General features: G+C 38.2%; 1 protein-coding gene across 1 annotated transcript in view; it reads right to left on the bottom strand.

Moving 5' to 3' along the window:
• large1 (LARGE xylosyl- and glucuronyltransferase 1) overlaps nt 1–18,143 on the bottom strand; it is a 122,543-nt gene that overhangs the window by 75,674 nt on the left and 28,726 nt on the right. The window contains exon 3 of the mRNA XM_083906821.1: nt 50–348. Within this exon, the coding sequence (XP_083762947.1) occupies nt 50–348 (299 nt within the window). The remainder of the gene's footprint in view (nt 1–49; nt 349–18,143) is intronic.

Genomic DNA, 18,143 nt, shown 5'->3' with positions numbered 1-18,143 from the left:
TTTTTTATCAACTGTCATTTAGCAGAAATTGATTTTAAACATGTCTCACCTCGCATTTATCCACAACCGGCTGCTGCACACAGTCTGAGCCGTTTCCCCCTGCAGCTGCTTTCTGGACCTCATTATCACCAGTGCCCTCCTCTGAATGGGCTCGGCTTTGGTTGCCTCGATGACCGCCGTATGGGAGGCGTGCCGGCGGGCTCCTGGGCGGCTGGCTGAGCTCCCGGCGCAGAGCCCGGTTCTCCTCCTCCACCGCCCGCACCCGCAGCTCCAAGGCCTGCCGCTCACCCGCGCCGCCCACCACCGTTGAGGGCTGGACTTCCAGTGGAGACAGGGGAAGGGGCTTCACTGTGGACAAGTCAGAGAAAAAATGTCTGATTATTGTGTCCAATACCACGACCAATATACTGTAACAGCCTTGGGTTTCTACTGATTACCATCTGATACAGTGATTTTTACTAAGTACCAGGCTCTTAACAGCACATTATGCTGATGCATTTACCACACGACCAATTTCAAAAAACATAATGTGACAAATATTCTGCTTTCATAAAGAAGAAATAAAGGGACTCACTCACTCACGACTCACTGCTTGTAAAGCACTGAGAAAACATCTATTTCGAAAATGTGCCACTAACCACCTTCAAATTCAAATTGGAATATAATTAGCAGGTGAACGTCGCAGTTTGAATAAAATACGAATGTAAATGGTCAGATATTAAACCACCTGTTAATAAATCTGCCGTATTCTTCAATAAAATGCAGTGTTGTAATGTAATGTAATGTAATGTACAAATACTTTATTACTGTAATTAAATACAAAGTTCATGTATCCGTACTTTTTATAGTTCTAGAAATATATCTTCGCGACTACCAAATCAAATCTGAAGAAGATTTGGTAAATGTTTTGCATTTCTGTAGCACTTTTCTAGCCTTGATGACCACTTAAAGCTGCTCCCCACAGCACTAACCCTCACCCAGTCACACATTGCTGGCACAGCTGTCAGGAACAATGTGGGGTTCAGTGTCTTGCCCAAGGACACGTACAGACTCGAGCAGCTGGGAATCGAAAAACACAACCTTCCAGTTGAAAGACGACTTGCTCTACCACCGAGCTACTGTCAGGCAATTCCGACTTCTCTCCGTTTTTGAATACTTTTACTTCTAAAACACAAGTACATTAAATCAGAAATGTTCTTTTGATACTAAAGTACAGTAAATGTCTTACACTGTATGTCTTTTACTTGAGTAATGGTGTAAAAAGGTGACTTCGACTTCTACTACTGCTAAAATGTGTGTGAAAAAGGTGTCTCCTCTTTATGCATTGCGCAACACTTTAGTGGGTACCAAAGCAAGTGACGTTGTGTCACAACTGTGCATAGTGATGAATTTATGTGATTTAGCATTTATTTTTATTTTGATCATTAATAATTTTGTGTTTTTCTTCCCCCCCCATATCCAATCCAGTGATTTTGAGGCAGTTTGGGACCGATGCTAACTACCAAGGTGGCTCATCGCTAATTCAACACATCAAAACGCAACTAGGATTTCCGCCTCCAATGAAGTTAAACATTTTTCAATTGATATATTAAAATCATGCTGTTTGAAGACGGCAGTCAGTGATGAACCCTCAGGGCCTCGACCTTCAGAGAACATTTTTAAATGTTATATTTAATCTTTTTTATTTAATTATCACCATCCTCACAGACTAATTTTAGCCTCATTTTCTATTAAAATGGCTTAATAGAAGAGAGAGTTACTGCCTTCAAAACCATGAAAGTAGAGTTATTCAATCAGATGGTTCTCTTTTATATGGCTGGGACCAGAGAAGCTTATCATATAAAATGATATGTTTTCATTTGTTAATGGCGTCCACATCTATAGGTGATATCGATATGAGTGTTTTAGCTCAGGATCAATCAGGAGGTTAATGTTCCTCCCTGTCTAGACTACAATAGCCTAAAGTTTTCTCCTCTTTCTTCTTCTATATATAAAAATACACATACAATTACTATATATATATATATATGACACCAATTGTTTTAGGGTTACATATTATGAAATGATGTTACATTTAAACACCCTAGAGTGAACACACACAAGCCTGAAAACTCGGAAACTTTTTGCATGGATGTTGCATTGGCTTGGACTTTATAACCTAAATAAATAACCTAAATAAAGTGTTAAAGCCTGAACTACACCCTGAAACAGCAATCTATAACAACACTATTAGCAAATCATAATTGTGTTCCTTTTAATCTTTAATTCTTCTACATTTAATGTCAATTAAAATGTTAGAAACAATATCTACATGGTTACAACATGGCTAATATTGAACTCGGAAAATGGAAAATGGAAAATATTCAAATAAATGAGTTGTCAAAAATTGTTTTTCTGCAAGTCTTGTTGGTTACACAGTATTTCTGCCTTAGAATCATATTTATATTTGTAAACCACTTATTTTTACTGTATAGCCTCCATTCATTTATTACCACTATTGGACAGAATAGACACATTTTATTAGGTAAATTAATCATGATGAAATGTCAGAGGTTTAAGAATGATGTACTGCAGCGAGTGAAATATCGGTCACGTACAAAGGCTTATAAATCATTCTTTTTATGCTTCATTGAGTCATAGAGAAGTGTATATTTTAAACTAATCCAAATAAAAGTTACCCCTGGCAAATGAACGAGAGAGAGGAGACATGAACTGCCACAAAAATGTCACCTTGCCAACCCCGTCCTCACACTTGAGCCTTAAAGAAAAACTGTGGAGAAGTTGAAAGTATAAGGAAAAAAAACCCCCTCCAGCAAAGAAGCATATAAAATGATAATCTGTGAAGTTTGGCAGAACTTCTCCGCATTGATTTAGTATCTTCATGGCTCGAATCTGCCATTAAAAATAAAGGTGGATGTTACGAATATATGAAAATCCAAGTATTAGATAGAACGAATGAGGGATGCAGTGACCCCGACTGCAGCTGGTCTCTCAATATGAAACTTTAAGTATTCATTTCACTAATTGGCTTTACTTTTTATGTTTTGGTTAAGTCCCAGACGCACAGCCAACATTTTAACATATTAAATACATCTAGATATCTTGAGACTTAACTTTAGTTTTATTTTGGAGTTGAAGACTGCTCATTTGCTCTGAGTTTCAGAAGTCATTAAACTGGTTTACTTGTTTAATTCAATTAATTCAAGTTCAGTATCAGCACTTAGTGCTTCACTTTGAATATGAAAGTGCAAATGAGTCATTTTGTGATTTTCCTGCCCCTAAGGTTAAAAAAACCGCAACAATAATTAAAGCAATTTATAGTCTTACATTTGCATACAATAGTAGTCGAGCATCGGCTGCTACGAGGTGGGGGGGGGGGGGGGGGGGTGGGGGGGGGGGGGGGGGTGGGGGGGATGGGGTCCCCAAATAAATGTTTTGCTTCGGGCCTTATAAAGGCTTGGGCCAGCACTGCCTTGACAGTGCCATAGCGAGTCTGCGTCAGCGGTGGCTAACAGTGAACCGAGCCAGATGTGCAACAGGAAAATGGGGAAATGATGTGCAGATTGGTTTGTTATGTTTTTTCGGATCTCACGAACAACACAAGTACACACACACACACAAACAGAAACACATTTGTGCATATAATGTCAAATTAATTAACATTACTAATAAAGGCTTCAAAAGCTTTCTTACAATTGCGATTGCACAGGATCAGAGTGAGAAAAGCAGTGGTTTCAACTGAGGAGTTTGCATCCAAGTGTTGATGCTCATGGATATCTTTGGATCGATACTGCCAGTAATAACAGCAGAGCAGCGCTCGCTCTCTATCTACGTCAGGAGCAATTTCCTCTCCGACTCTCCTCCTGCTTCAATACGATACCAACATGCAGCTCTGAACGCCGTTGAGAGGCAGGGAGATGAATCTGCAGAGAGGAGATGAAGCCTCGCTCCCTCTGCTACATCTTAGTAACCTCTCCCCCCACTGCAGTGGGAGAGGCTTGGTTGATGATCATTAAAGAACATAACGGCTGCTCTACTCAGAGTCTCAATGGGCAGAGGGGACGGCTTTGGAGAGCTCTGTGTTTGGCGGGGAACAGGACACATTATGGCTCCAATTACATGTATTGATCTGTGTTGGGGGGAAAAGACGGCTTTCCAGTATGATACCATCTGTCAACTGACAGCCACCAGTTGCTTACAGGCAGCTGAGAGAGCTCCTACTATACATGCCCTATGATATAGATACATATATACATGAACTCCTACAGAGATAATGCCAGTTAAGGTCAACACATGTTAAAAATCTTCCAACTAATGCTTATTATCATTAACAATTTAACACAGAGCGTATCACAGATGACGTGTGCACAAGCGCACTTTGCATTACGGTAATTACCCGGTTTGTGCTGTCGGAAAAAAAGCATGCAAGTGTGTATGTACAATCACAGTGTTTTTTAATACAACTTTTTGTTGTTTTTCTTCATTTAAAATTGTTAAAACAGTACAGTTTATTAACATGCAGTAAATTGTAAATAACTGCCAGATATTTAAATTTATTAAAGGTCAGTTAGTTACAGGAAATTTGTTGGCCCTTTTATGGTTAAAATAAGCAAAAAAGTCCAGACGGACATTTTGAGGCTTAGGTTTTAAAGAGTTAATTCGTCTGAAAGTAGTTTTATTAGATTATTTCTTAAGTAATTTTGTTCAGAAAATGTCAGAAAATGCTAAAAAAAAAAACATGTCAATCATTGTTTCCAAAATCCTTAAATATCAATGTCCTCAAATGTTTTCGTTAACCACAAACCAAAATATCTAGTATAATAAACAAAGAGGAGCAAATTAATTATAATATATTCACGTTTAAAGCAGAAACCAGAGCACTGATTGGGTCAGGAACTGGGCTTTTAACCAGAAGGTCGCCTCCCACTTTATGTGTTCACTACTGGTGCGTGATAAGGACGGGTTAAACGCAGAGGTTACATTTACAATCACTAATTGGTGTGTGTGTGTGCAAAAATAACTATTTCTTAATCTTACAGACCTACATTTACCTTATACTTTGTTAGGAAAATGTTCTTTCACAGGTCTCACCGCTCTTCTACTCTCTGCAGTTTTTATTGATAACCCTCGAACCTGGGTCTTCTTGCTGCAAAAGCAAGAGCGCAAACAACTACACCAACCGTGTGGCCCTTGATAAGACTTATGTGCTTCAAACTTGTGTGCCACAAACATACTTAGGTGAGTATATTCAATTTCAAGCCAATGAACCCTCCATGATGTTACACACTGGTCCTTTAATGCAAAATGCATAACCCTTCGAATTATTGGAGCTTAAAATATTTCAAACTGGAATGTAAAGAAACTCTTTTGTTTTTCATAGTGGAAATTCCAAACAGGTTTTCTTTCATTTGGTGTCGTCCCCATGAGTCTTTTCTTTTTTTCACTGAACATCCTTGTAAATGTTTTATAGATCTTTGTAAACATTTTTAAAAACACAACAACATTTAATGTCAATATCTCCAACAACCAAGGTGTTTTCTGCTTTCTTTGTTTCTTTCAGATGTGTTGTCCGCCCGTGGACAGAAAACAAAAAGACAGGCACTAGATAGATGTAAATAGAGGGCCACTGAGCCGTCCATCAGGACACCAAAGCACCTTCTGGACTCCATTTTGTCCAGGCTGTAATTAATTTCCAAAGTGGATTTGCTGGGTCTAATCCCACTGAAATGGACTCAATGACTGTTTGTTTGTGCGGCTCAGAGATTGCATATGGCATTTGTAGGGCGGCAGATGCACCTGGTGTTTCATGTGGCCAAGCCAAATCATTCCACTCTGAGGTATTTTGTCATAAAGCTCATTGTCTATGTGCAAACAAAAGCCTCGGCAAAACACATGGATCAAAATTTCCCAGTCGGGGGCAAAAAAACAAATCAAATGAACAGAAATAACGGCTTGTCATCGGGGTACAATACGGCACTGTTGCTCACATCTGAGAGAACACGACCAAGCAAATGATTTCTTTCTACACTGATCAGTGTTGATCTCATCCGTACACGAGCCCTTTGCCGAGTAAAACAAGTGTATTATTAATTCATTTATTAATGAGTTGTTGTCATTTTGTTTTAAATCTTAACATAAAACGCAACAATTGATTCGACGTATTCGTCTAACAAGAAATCCCCTTGAGATAGAAATGTCTTTTACACGGGAAACCTGGGCCAAGACAGTTTGTCAGTTACAATGCAGTGAAATAATACACTGTCAGAAATAAACACAGGGAGAGAACACAACCAATTCAATTCAGTACAATTTTCCAGGGGCATCAAATGATCACCCTATAAACTGTTTATTCTGTTTATACACAGAGAGGGTTTATTCGCAGGAATTGTAAACCTATTTATAAGTGTGTTTGTTGTTTGTGTCGCCTTTAATGTGCCTTGCTTTATTACCGTCGTGTTTCAAAAGCAGCCGGAAAAAGACAACCACAGCATGTGTTTTGAAGTGGAAGCTTCATATGCAAATGAGAAGAAGAAGAAGAAGAAGAAGAACAGCCCTCTCGCATAAGTAGGTAGGAAATAATAGGTAGGTATGGAAGAGCGCTAAGAGATATGAAAGAGTGTTTACATTTCATCCCAGTGTGTGAAGGCCACTGTAGGCAAGTGTTGGGTTACACAGGGGTCACCCAATATGCTCGAAATAGAAATGAAGAAGCACATGAAACAGAGAGAGTGGGACCTCTGGGGTTATTCAATGTGCTTATAAATACATTTTTAATTTAAAGAATGGGGGCATTTACATTAAGTTCAAGTGTACCAGGAGTGACGACACAGAGAAGATCTTGGCTTCCCAGCACCAGCTCTACATGCAAAAAAAAGTTAGTAAAGCTAGTAGCTAAATATGGCAAAGCTCGACAGAAGTAAACGTTGCAAATGTTTGCCCGAGTTATCCGAATTGTCCAATCTGGCCCCTCTTTTATTATATATTTATTATTATAATATAATAAATAGCCTTAGCCTGCTCCAGACCAGGCTAAGGCCACAGGATAAATCTCCATGGTAACTTATGTCATAACATATCCTGCTTTCCCCTATCCTGCTTTTGAGGAACCGGATCTCGGATAAGTTAAGCCAGGATAAGCAACATAGTCCGGCTTAATCCCTTATCCTACTTTTGTGGAACGGGTCTCTGGTCAAGGTTTGGATGACTATCCTTGGCAACTACTTCTTCTTTTTTTGGCTTGGTGGGTGGGGCTTAATTCTCCACCTACTGGTGGGGCAGAGGTTCAGTTTGCACAACACAACCCAACACGCTCTTTGTGCGCAGTACCAAAACCTGCCTCTGCGTTGATGACAAAAGTTTTGCACAGCACTCCTCAGCAAGAACAGGTCTCGCTGCCAAGTAAAACTGAATGTTGGGCCTTCAAGCATGGACAAATGTGAGCCCATACAGCCTGAAAAGCTGCTACCTCCTACATGCTTGACCCCAAGTTCCACTCCCTCACCTGAATTAACAAATGAAATGTCTCACACTTTATCCTCCACATGAGGGACGCACGGCCACTGGAGCCAGTCCCAGCTGACATGGGGTGAAAGGTGGGTACAGGTCGCCAGTTCATCGCATCAACAACCATTAACTCTCACATTCACACATACACCTACACCTCCATTAGTGTCCAATTAACCTCTACATGTTTTTGGACTGTGGGAGGAAACCGGAGAGCCCAGAGGAACCCAGAGGAACCCAGTGAACACATCAAACCGTGATCGTTATACGTAAGCGACAAACTCTGACCACTTTTTCTTGCCATTTTCCAGAATTCCGATCTGAAAACGACTTTTAATTATCACACATATGCCTTTTCATCCCTCAGAGAACATTGCTTTTACTTTTTATAAATATATATCACTTAAAGTGTTATATCACTTGTATTGAACCGACATTCGTCTTCTCCCTCTTCTCCATTGAAGACAGATGCCTTCCTATTTGCTTTTGATAAAAAGTCAGCACTTTTCCCTGTGTAATGTCTTGACAAATTCAGTTCCCATTGCTCTAATTCCATCAGTATTAGATTACCATTGTTTCTTCGGCCTTTATCTGTATTTGTGCTCCACTGTCACCAAACTCAGCACTTCTACACTCATGTTTCACTGGAATTGAACAATAATTCAATAAAAAACAGCTGTCAAGGTATACATTCTCCTCAACAGCACAGTAATAGAAATACAATATCGATATAAATAGCTTCATACTATTGTGCAAACACTTTGACATAATCACTTTAAAAGGTTTACCTCAGAAATGTTTGTGTCGTTTTCTGCCCATAAAGGTTTCTTTATCATGTTTATTATTCATACGGATTAAATGACAGTAGTTTCTTCTCTTAACATTTTACAAGGTGTAACTGTATATTGCTATGCATTATGGGTAAAACATAATTACTGTAATTAAAAGCTTTTTTCACAGTATCACACTGTAAAATTACAGCATGGTCGTGTTTAATCACAACTTATTAAAGGGTTGTTCGTGCTGTTGAAGCAAAGTATTCTGTAAATAGGTGAATTAGCTTTTTTGATGAATCATTTATAACCCACAGTCTCATTCAACACAACCAGGTATTTAAATGTGCACTGTAGAGATGATGTAACCCAACTGTTACATTTACAGGAGTGATGCTTCAATTTAGGTCACAATGTTGATTTACTCTGTGTTTTGGGAAATCTTTCTTTAACGTATTGATTCTAAATAAATGTTTTGTTTTGTTACTCTTGTTTAATTCAACAGCTGAAGATAATCTCATGTAAAGTTTGTACATTTTGGATTATCAGTAATCACAGTGTGCTTAATTTGCTAAATGTGACAAATAACATTCGACAATAAGATATTGAATTAAACAGCGATTTACTGGCAGAATTATGAAATTTGAATGGAATACAAGATAATACTGTTGTACACTAAAATACAATTAATGTTTGTTTCTAATATAAATCAACAATACATTGCAACGCTGGTCAATTCTATCATGTATAATTTGGATTATTTTAATTTTATGATTCTGTGTGTTATTCTTTTATTGTCATTTCAACATATTTTATGTTTCTTGGAATTTTTTTTTATGTTTTTATTTTTTTGTTTGATTTGATGAATTGATTACTTCGTTCGACTATTCGAGTGTTTTTAAGGAATTGTTTTCAGATTTTTCAGCTTCTTAAATGTGAATATTTTTTGGTTTTCAGACAAATCAAGACATTTGAGAACTCATCCCTTCTACATTTTTTTGGACATTTTATGGACCAAACGATTACTCATTCATCGAGAAAATAATCAACAGATTAATCGATTATGAAAATAATTGTTAGTTGTGGCCCTATACACAGTCTTTGCATTATGTATGCATTCTTTTTTGATTACTCACCAGAAATCTGTTTGTCTAAATGACACCATCTGCTTATTTGATATTATATTTTACCAGTCCATCGCATGAACAACAATTAACTCTCTACGGTCAATTAGTGTCTAATGTTTTTGGACTGTGGGAGGAAGAACCGGAGAACCCACAAACATTCTCTTCACACAACCAAAACTGCCTGTGTGTGAAATCTGTTTAAATCCATCTAAATAACACCATCTGTTTATCTTATTTTGCCACAAAAAGCTCAGTTTAAAGAAGCAATAACATGGTGACTCGTGTTCTTAAAGCCAATTAGGTGACCTCTAATCCAGAGACACCTGCCGCACTGAAGGATTCACAACCGTTTGGCTGCCACGATCTGTGGCGCGTTCATGTATGTCAGCTTTAATTCTCTTCAGCTGTTCTGAGGCAGCTCCATCCTCTGTCTCCTGCTCTGAGGCAGATATCGTCCAGGGGTGAAAAAATCCATCATGTGATGGCATCAGTTGACCTGGCAGACGTCTTGGAACTCTCCTGAGTTCCAAGACGTACACAGGAGGGTAAATTCTGAGGCTGAACCATTTTAGTGAAATATCTAATTGGATTTGTCTGACAGATATTCAGATTATGACTGGATTAGCGATCATTTCTTTCAGCCAGTCTCCAGTGCAATATTATATCATTATTATTATACCGTAATTAATTTTAAACCTGATGGAGCATTAGCACAAGACCTCATCGATATTGTTTAATTTATCTCCAAATGCACTATGCAATTTAATTTGCAAAACAATTAATTGTTCAGCTCTCATAAATAGTTATCTATTGGGCCTGATCACAACAAAGACCTGAGATGGGAGCCAACTCCAAACTTATTTAGAGTGATTCAGAATCTTTGGAGTTTAATTTTAGAAGTGATAATTCAATGCAAATGTCAGCCAAAGCAATATGGCGGCATAAAATGACTGTGACTTTATGAGGGAGTGAAAAAACAGTGTTGGTGCAGCAGGCAAACCCTCACTATAGACTTTAAATGAACATCATTTGTGACAGAGCAATTCACCACTGCAACAAAACAAACATAATCTAACGGCAGCATATGAGACCTAGTGACAGTAATGCAGAGTCTACAGGCTGTTGAGCTAAGAGGTGCATTCAATGAACACGTATACAATTCTCCAACCTTGTGGTAATAGATGCACAAGAAATTAAAGAATAGTCATGCACTGACTTTGTTATTAATCCTAACATTATGAAACCTTTTGTTCTTTCATTATTTATATTGCGATGAATTTGGTTATTGCCAATTTCCAGGAATATAACTGCTGGGAGAAGGTGGGCCTGTAGTCAATTGATCAGCTTCAAGCTTGTTCATGTCTAAAACCACCATTATTATACAGGCCTTTATAGATCCACCATGGGTCGACTTCTTACGTTACCTTTTATTTTTAGGGCTGCAAAAACAAATCAATGAATTAATCGTTATTAATCAATAATTATGATTTTCTTGCTCCATATAACAAAGAAATCTTTGAAACTAATTAATTTTGGTTTATGGAGCAAACAACTAATTGATTCATTGAGAAAATAAACAACAGATGAATTCATTATGGCAATAATATATATATATTTAAATCATTTAAAATGGTTGTTGGTTACCTCCTGTGGAGATAAAACTGTGCCCTCCATCTCTCCATGCCCAACTTAGTCTTTTTGTCATATTTTTCTTTTATGTGCTAGTTCAGGTTGATTGGCAAATCTAAATTTCATGCATCAAAATATAGGTTTTAAATTATGCATTTAACCCTTCGGCATCCCTTTCTTTCACACTTTCACTGGTTGTGATGTCAAATTTTTCAACCTGAGCAACAAGCCCCCTTCCTGCCCTGAAATATTTGGGGTATTTTTGCAATAAATAGCCTTCTATCTTCACACTTGAACACATTTTCAAGGACCGACCTTATACATTCCACAGCCTACATCCTGGAGAGTCCCAGAAATTAAGTTTAGGGCTAAGAAATGATCCAAACCACCACAAAAGTTTTTTTTGTGAAATGGCCACACTCAAAAATGGCGGTAGGATTTGAAATCTAAGATAAGAAAAGCTAAGATTAGATATCAAATACTTTATGTGGAGGGTAAAATTAAGGCTTCACTACAAAGAAAAACTGCAAACTACAGTTAAGTGTGGAAAGCCAAAATAATCCACTGTCCTGATCTTTGCTCTCCAGAATTCAGTCACACATTCTACCGCCTGCACAGAATTATAAGCGAGTGGTTGAGAGTGAAACCCGCGTTCAGCACTTGGCTCTGTGCTGTGCTGTGCTACAGGGCAGGTCAGAGAACTGGCTGATAGAGTCTGGAGAGATACTCACTTTCAGTGTCGGCTTTGCCCTTGGCTAATACTTTGTCCTTCTGGGAGACGTACGAGATCGGGAGTATACCTTTGAAGCCACAGCGCGCTGCTGCTGTCAGAGAATACGCAGCAGTGGGAACTGATGTAGAGTCGATCCAATATCTAAATGCAACCTTTCTGACGGATATTGCATTTTCATTTGCGATGTATGCAATGAGCAAAGCTTCCCGTCAATATCCACAGCGTAATAGAACATTAAACATGAGGGAGCATTGGCACATTAGATAGCAACGAAATATTAACTAATAATGGAAGGATGACAACCTGGATATGAATTGTTTGTACTGCAGAGAACGATGGTCATTATTGTGAAATAACTCCCAGGAAAAAAAAAAGAAAGATAGTAGCATGTTGAAAGTAACATTGTTTTTAGGGCTGCACAAACTAAACAATGAATGGATTATTAAATGAATCAATAACTATTGAGTTAAGTTTTGCTGAATTGTTCAGCATGTGAATATGTTCTGGTTTCTTTGCTCCACAAAACACAGAAATCATTAAAATCAAATTGTTTAGGTTTATGGACATTTGAGAGCAGCTCTAATTATTTCAGCGATTGAATGAAATTGTTGTGAGTTAGTTTCTGGTTTTTTTCTTTTCTTATCTAGAGAATTATCAGTCATTTATGTCATAGCTCTGGATTGTATGAGGTTTTTGACCTGGATTGTGATTGAAAAATCCAATTTAGACTTTTAGTTTATGCGTGTAAAATGTTCAATTCTGCATTTAAAAAAAAGTGTGTTAAATTGTGACGATAGAATGGTATTAATTGCAAAAATAGTGTGTGTGTGTGTGTGTGTGTGTGTGTGTGTGTTCTTGTACTTGCGGCATACTGAGGACCAGTGAGGGTTTTTAACCAATAAAGTGAGGACATTTTTACAGAGTGAGGACATTTTGGCCGGTCCTCACTTTGTTTTCATTGAAATCACTTCCTTAGGTTGCTATAACATGCTATACTCAATTTGTCCCAAAAAAATTCAAATTTTGGACGACAGAGTATAGTATGACGTTTTTGTCAAATTTTGGACCAACAATTTTGGGTCAATTTTTTTTTTTTACATTTTGGTCGACATAGTATAGTATGATGTTTTTGTAAAATTTTGGACCCAACATTTTGGGTCAATTTTTTTTTCAAATTTTGGTCGACAGCGTATAGTATGACGTTTTTGTCAAATTTTGGACCAAACATTTTTGGTCAAATCTTTTTTTACATTTTGGTCGACATAGTATAGTATGATGTTTTTGTAAAATGTTGGACCAAAAAAAATCGGAAAAGTTTTCCAGCCCTTTTTGCTCTGGGGCTCCACCTGCAGACATTTTATGGTACTGCAACCAGTAGTTATATATAGATGTCATTCATGAAGTAGATATTTGTAATTGTGTTGATTTATAAAGTGGAAATGCTGGTCCTCACTTTGTCAGCAACCCAGTCCTCAGTATGCAGCAAGTACAAGAATGTGTGTGTGTGTGTGTGTCAGGACAGATGGATTATAATGTCACCTGCCTATTCTTGGCATTGACAGTGATGGTTTGATCCTGAGTGGTGTCATGCAGAGAGTCACCACAGCATGATACTAAAAACAGATGAACGCCAGGGTCCGTGACCTTGAACGCTGATGCTTGGATGGATGGGGCTCTCTGTGCCAGCATCTAATAGCTTTGACTACTCACCCAACATTATTCATTTATTACATCGCGGTGCAGTACATCATGCATATAATCAATCTGTGTTTACTGTACGTTTCAGTGCATATGTGAGATTGTACTCGGGACGTTGCTGAATGCGTCTTGTGTAGCCGTCACCGGTAATGACTGATGGGGCACGAGTTACTGTTTACAATAACATTGATTTGATTTGGGTTTTTTTTTTTCGATTCGGCTTGTTTCTACAGATAATTTAACATTTGCAAATTTACTAATTAAAATGTCCATTCAGTTCAGCTGCACTGCCAAACTTTGTCAGGTGATTTATTGAACTCATTTCTGTTTTGTTTGCAAATAACATCTCAGCTACATTTGGCTTAAGCTCCATTTGTATTTAATAAAGTCTTTGGACGACAGCAGGACCCACACCCTAGGGTTGGGCTCCTAATTGGCATTTTGAGTTACTTGTGGTTTCCAAGCTTTCCAACAATGACTAACACATGGAAATCTGAAAAATATTTGAATATTAGAATTTTGTTGGCACTCCTCAAACTTTTTTTTTGTGAGAATTCAGCCTGAAAGTTTCTGCAAGATGTTCACCTACCCGGGGAGCCAGATTTGAACAACAGCTGCATCGTTTCAGGAAATGTCTCCGTCCACACAGTGACATTGTTAGCCCACTGGTAGAGGACAGCCACTATTGTAGTAGTAGTGTGATCAAAGGTTATCAAAAGGAGTTCTGGGGTCCTTGAGGAGTTTCCAGGGGATTCCCAGGAAGACAAAGGGGATGAATTTAATGTTTATACTGTATATTGTTACCTATATTATGACATTAGACAAGATATGGTCTTTGATTGTGGATATTGTTTTTAAGCATTTAATGCATTGATAATCATTATATTTAAATAACATTTTAGAGTTAATTTACAATGTATTAATGTATGTATCTCAAAAGAAAACCGTTCACCCGTGTGCAGCTTTATATCCTAATGTATATCATATATCAGGATAAAAATATCCAAATACTATTTATAGGCCAAAATAAAACAATATATAATACATATAATATATCATGATAAGTTTTTTTTTTTCTAATATAGCCACACATCACAGCTTGGCTCTCCAACAGTACCAGTGTTAAGTCCTTCTTGGAAAGTCTTGCCACTCTGCAGCACATCGTGGTAAAACCATCCAGGCAGCTATTTCAGAATAAGACCAAGCTCCTATCTAAATGAATGGGTAGAGAGCAATAACTTCACTTTTAGTGGCCAGTGGTCACTGTGACATAAAAACTATTAGGACTGGGGATATGACTTGTAAGTAATAACAATATTTTTAGGCTCTGTCCCTATAGACAAGGTATATCTTGATATACAGTATCTGGATATAGAGCAGGGCACAGGCTATTTCTCCCTTTAGAGTTCTATGCTTTTCCCAGGACAGTGAAAATGCATTGTAAATACTGTAATATACTCAAAAAACAAATGAAAAAATCTACACTAGTCCATATTCCAGCTGTTTATGACCTGTGTTACACACTTAAAAAATGGCTGTTACCATTCATTTTACATGATATCTTGAGAAACGCTGCAAAAATAATTCCATTATTAATATAGCACTAAATGAATCACAAACTCTTTTTGATTTGTAAACATTAAAAGAAGCTCTCCGTCTCATTCAGCTTCTTAGGCGTGAATATTTTCTGGTTTCTTTGCTCCATGGAAAAAATAAGTCATTCAAATTTAGTGATTTTCTGGCCAAAACATTTTTGAAAACAGCATGATCGTTTTAAGGTTTGGGAAACACCAATCAATATGTTTCAATATTTTCTGGCATTTTATGAACCAAAAAATTAATTGTTAATTGAATTTTCTCATGAAATGTAAATTCAAACAAACAGAACAAAAATGTTTGCTGTGAAAGCAATTGTGGAGATTACTGGGGCATTTTCAGTGCGACAAGACCTTCTACAAAGGTTACTCCAAGTTTGCAAAGAAATTAGCCCCAAAGCATGGAACATAATTCAGAACCTGGTCCCTGCAATGTAAACACACTTCAAGTTCCTGCAAAGGTTCAGGGAGTTCCTGGGGAACAAAGCTCCTGCAGTGGAAACACAGCTAAAGAGAAGATGGCTGAGTAAATGAGCCAAGTTAAAGCCCTTAGTTGGCTCATTTACTCACCGTGCAGACAGTACAAAACCTCACAGACATCAACAGTTGAATTGTTTCAGGGTATAGTTCTCTGCTGTCCAGGCAACTGCGTGGAAGCTCTGTATTAAAGGCCCAAGTCATGTTTACAACACAGGGACATTCATTTTCACGTCACGACTAACAGAGGGAACACTGCTATAAATGGTGCAGCAATATCTTTTCTTATGGACATGAGAAATCGTTCATCGTCCATTTACAAAAAGCAGGACCCTCAAGGTTAAACTTCACCCCGAGGGGAGCTAAAATGAATTTGACAGGAAGGCCAGACTAATGAAGTAGCAAACGGGTGATGTGATTAATGGGGAAGAGACAATATTTACATACTAGGCTTTAGGGGGAGGAAAAATGAATGAAGAAGTCGACTAATTTCCGGGAGAAATTTGAAATAAACTGTGTGCATTTTTTCAGACGCCATTGCTGCCAATTGGAATGGAATAGAATTCAATAATCTGGTTTCCTGCGGCCACATGTGATTTGTTTTATGAAAATAAGCCTCATGCTGTGTTTTCCATCATGGTACGGTTTGGTTTGGTTTGGTACAGTAGGGTACGACTGAGAACTAGGGCTGCACGATTCTGGAAAAAAATCACGTCAATCAGGATTTTTTGCTTATAATTGAGATCACGATTCTCTGGCAAGATTTTTGTTTATTGCACTCAACAAAAGATTAGAAACAATCAATTAGGGCATTCAAGTAAAGTGTAAACAGTTTGATTTCTTTTGGCCCTGAACATGACCCTGCATAATGGGCTTATTGTTATTGGGTTATTCATCAGATAAAAGACTTAACAATCCTGAAAACGTGGGTTAAACGTGGTGATTAAACATGGGTGATTCTCACCACTACCACCTGGGTTTTCATCATCATCATCATCATCCATTTCGTATTTATTTCCCCTCAGAGCACACTTTCTTCTATGTCCTGTGCCGCACTCACTCAGTGCCGCCATTTAGAAATGAGATCACGTGTAGTTGTGAATCAAGATTGCGATTTTTTAACTATTTATCGTACAGCCCTACCGAGAACAGTACATTTACTTCATAGACGGGGTTTGGACTGTGCCCGACAGCCTTGTTCAACAATTTTGGTATATAAAATTGGTATCGGTAGCAAAACACAGCACTGATACCTCATCTCTTTTGATTTTGTATTTCAAAATAAAAGACATAATTGGTATCTGTGTGTTTGGAGTCAGCTTTTTTATTATTTTGGAGTTGAAAATTCTGACAGCTTTAATCTTGGGTTTGAAAGCAAATAACTTATTGTGCACAAACACAATCAACTATTCACATAAACACAGGCATTTTATTCTAAAATTGTGAAGTTACATTGGAAATATCACCAGCAGCTGGCATTAACAGCAAATGCTAATTTTGTCTACATCGTTTTAACGACTACAAATGACCTTTTCGCAATTACTAATTAACTATGACAATAATTTCTATTTTTCTGATCTCAGCTTCTTAAAATGTTGTGGTTTCTTTGCTCCTCTGTGACGGTAAGTTGAATATCTTTTTTATTTAAAAAAACATCAGTTCTGCTCTGGATACACCTGTCGACCACACTACGGTGGCATTACCCTCTTTTAATCATTGCTTGCTGACATCCGATAACGCGTTTTAAATCCAATATCGGCAGATACCGATATTGTGAAGACGATATCATGCATCCATGATCATTTTGTTATCGTGGCATAGAAGCTTATATACCCTAATTTAACAGCTTTGGAGCTATCGTGACAGTTAAAGGTCTTGTTGTAGCGAGATTGGGGGCGGTCTCCACTCCCACGGAGTCCTCAGGATCAGGATGTCTCACGAGAAACACAAATTGCTTTTCGGCACTACACGCACACCTTAACCATGAGTTCGAGCCAGCGATATCGTTATTTTAGACGTTTATCATGGCAGAGCCGGCAACAAAAGAAGCTGGAAAAAAAATGTCAGAGGAAACAAGAAAGAGGAAACTATCTGACCGAGCGAGGGCCAAATGCCGACTTGGTGTTGCTCTAAGTATGTTTGGGATAAACTCTCTGTTCTCTATGCATGTGCATTGGCAGGTTCTCAATGTTTGCTACTGATGAAAAGGCTTTTGCTCGACCATTTTCATGAACAATGACTGTTGCTGGTTAGCTTGCTAGCGGAGGTGTTGGCATACACTCAGTAGCAAGTCTGTGTTCGCCCTCTCCGATGAAAACAGACGCACATGGCCAGGAGAGGAGAAAGGAGGAGAGAGCATCAGCGGTGAGTTCGCACCACTGAGAGGATAAAGCTGCAGACAATGGATGGATGTTTACGGTAATACGGAAATGTAGGGGGGAACGCCGTAGAGACTGACCAGACTGGTAAAGTTCCTCTTTAAAGGGCGCTTAAATGCAACTGATGGGGCTGCGCAAAGCCCTCTCATAGGGCCGGGCCTGATAAAAATGTGTTGTTTTTCTCTCTTGTTACTTCCACTGGCCCTAATGCGTTATCTCACTCTGACCTT

The sequence above is a fragment of the Microchirus variegatus genome (genome assembly GCF_963457635.1).
Source record: "Microchirus variegatus genome assembly, chromosome: 20".
Classification (NCBI taxonomy): Eukaryota; Metazoa; Chordata; class Actinopteri; order Pleuronectiformes; family Soleidae; genus Microchirus; species Microchirus variegatus.
Note: the sequence above shows the minus strand (reverse complement) of the source record. Positions and strands in the feature narration are given on the sequence as shown.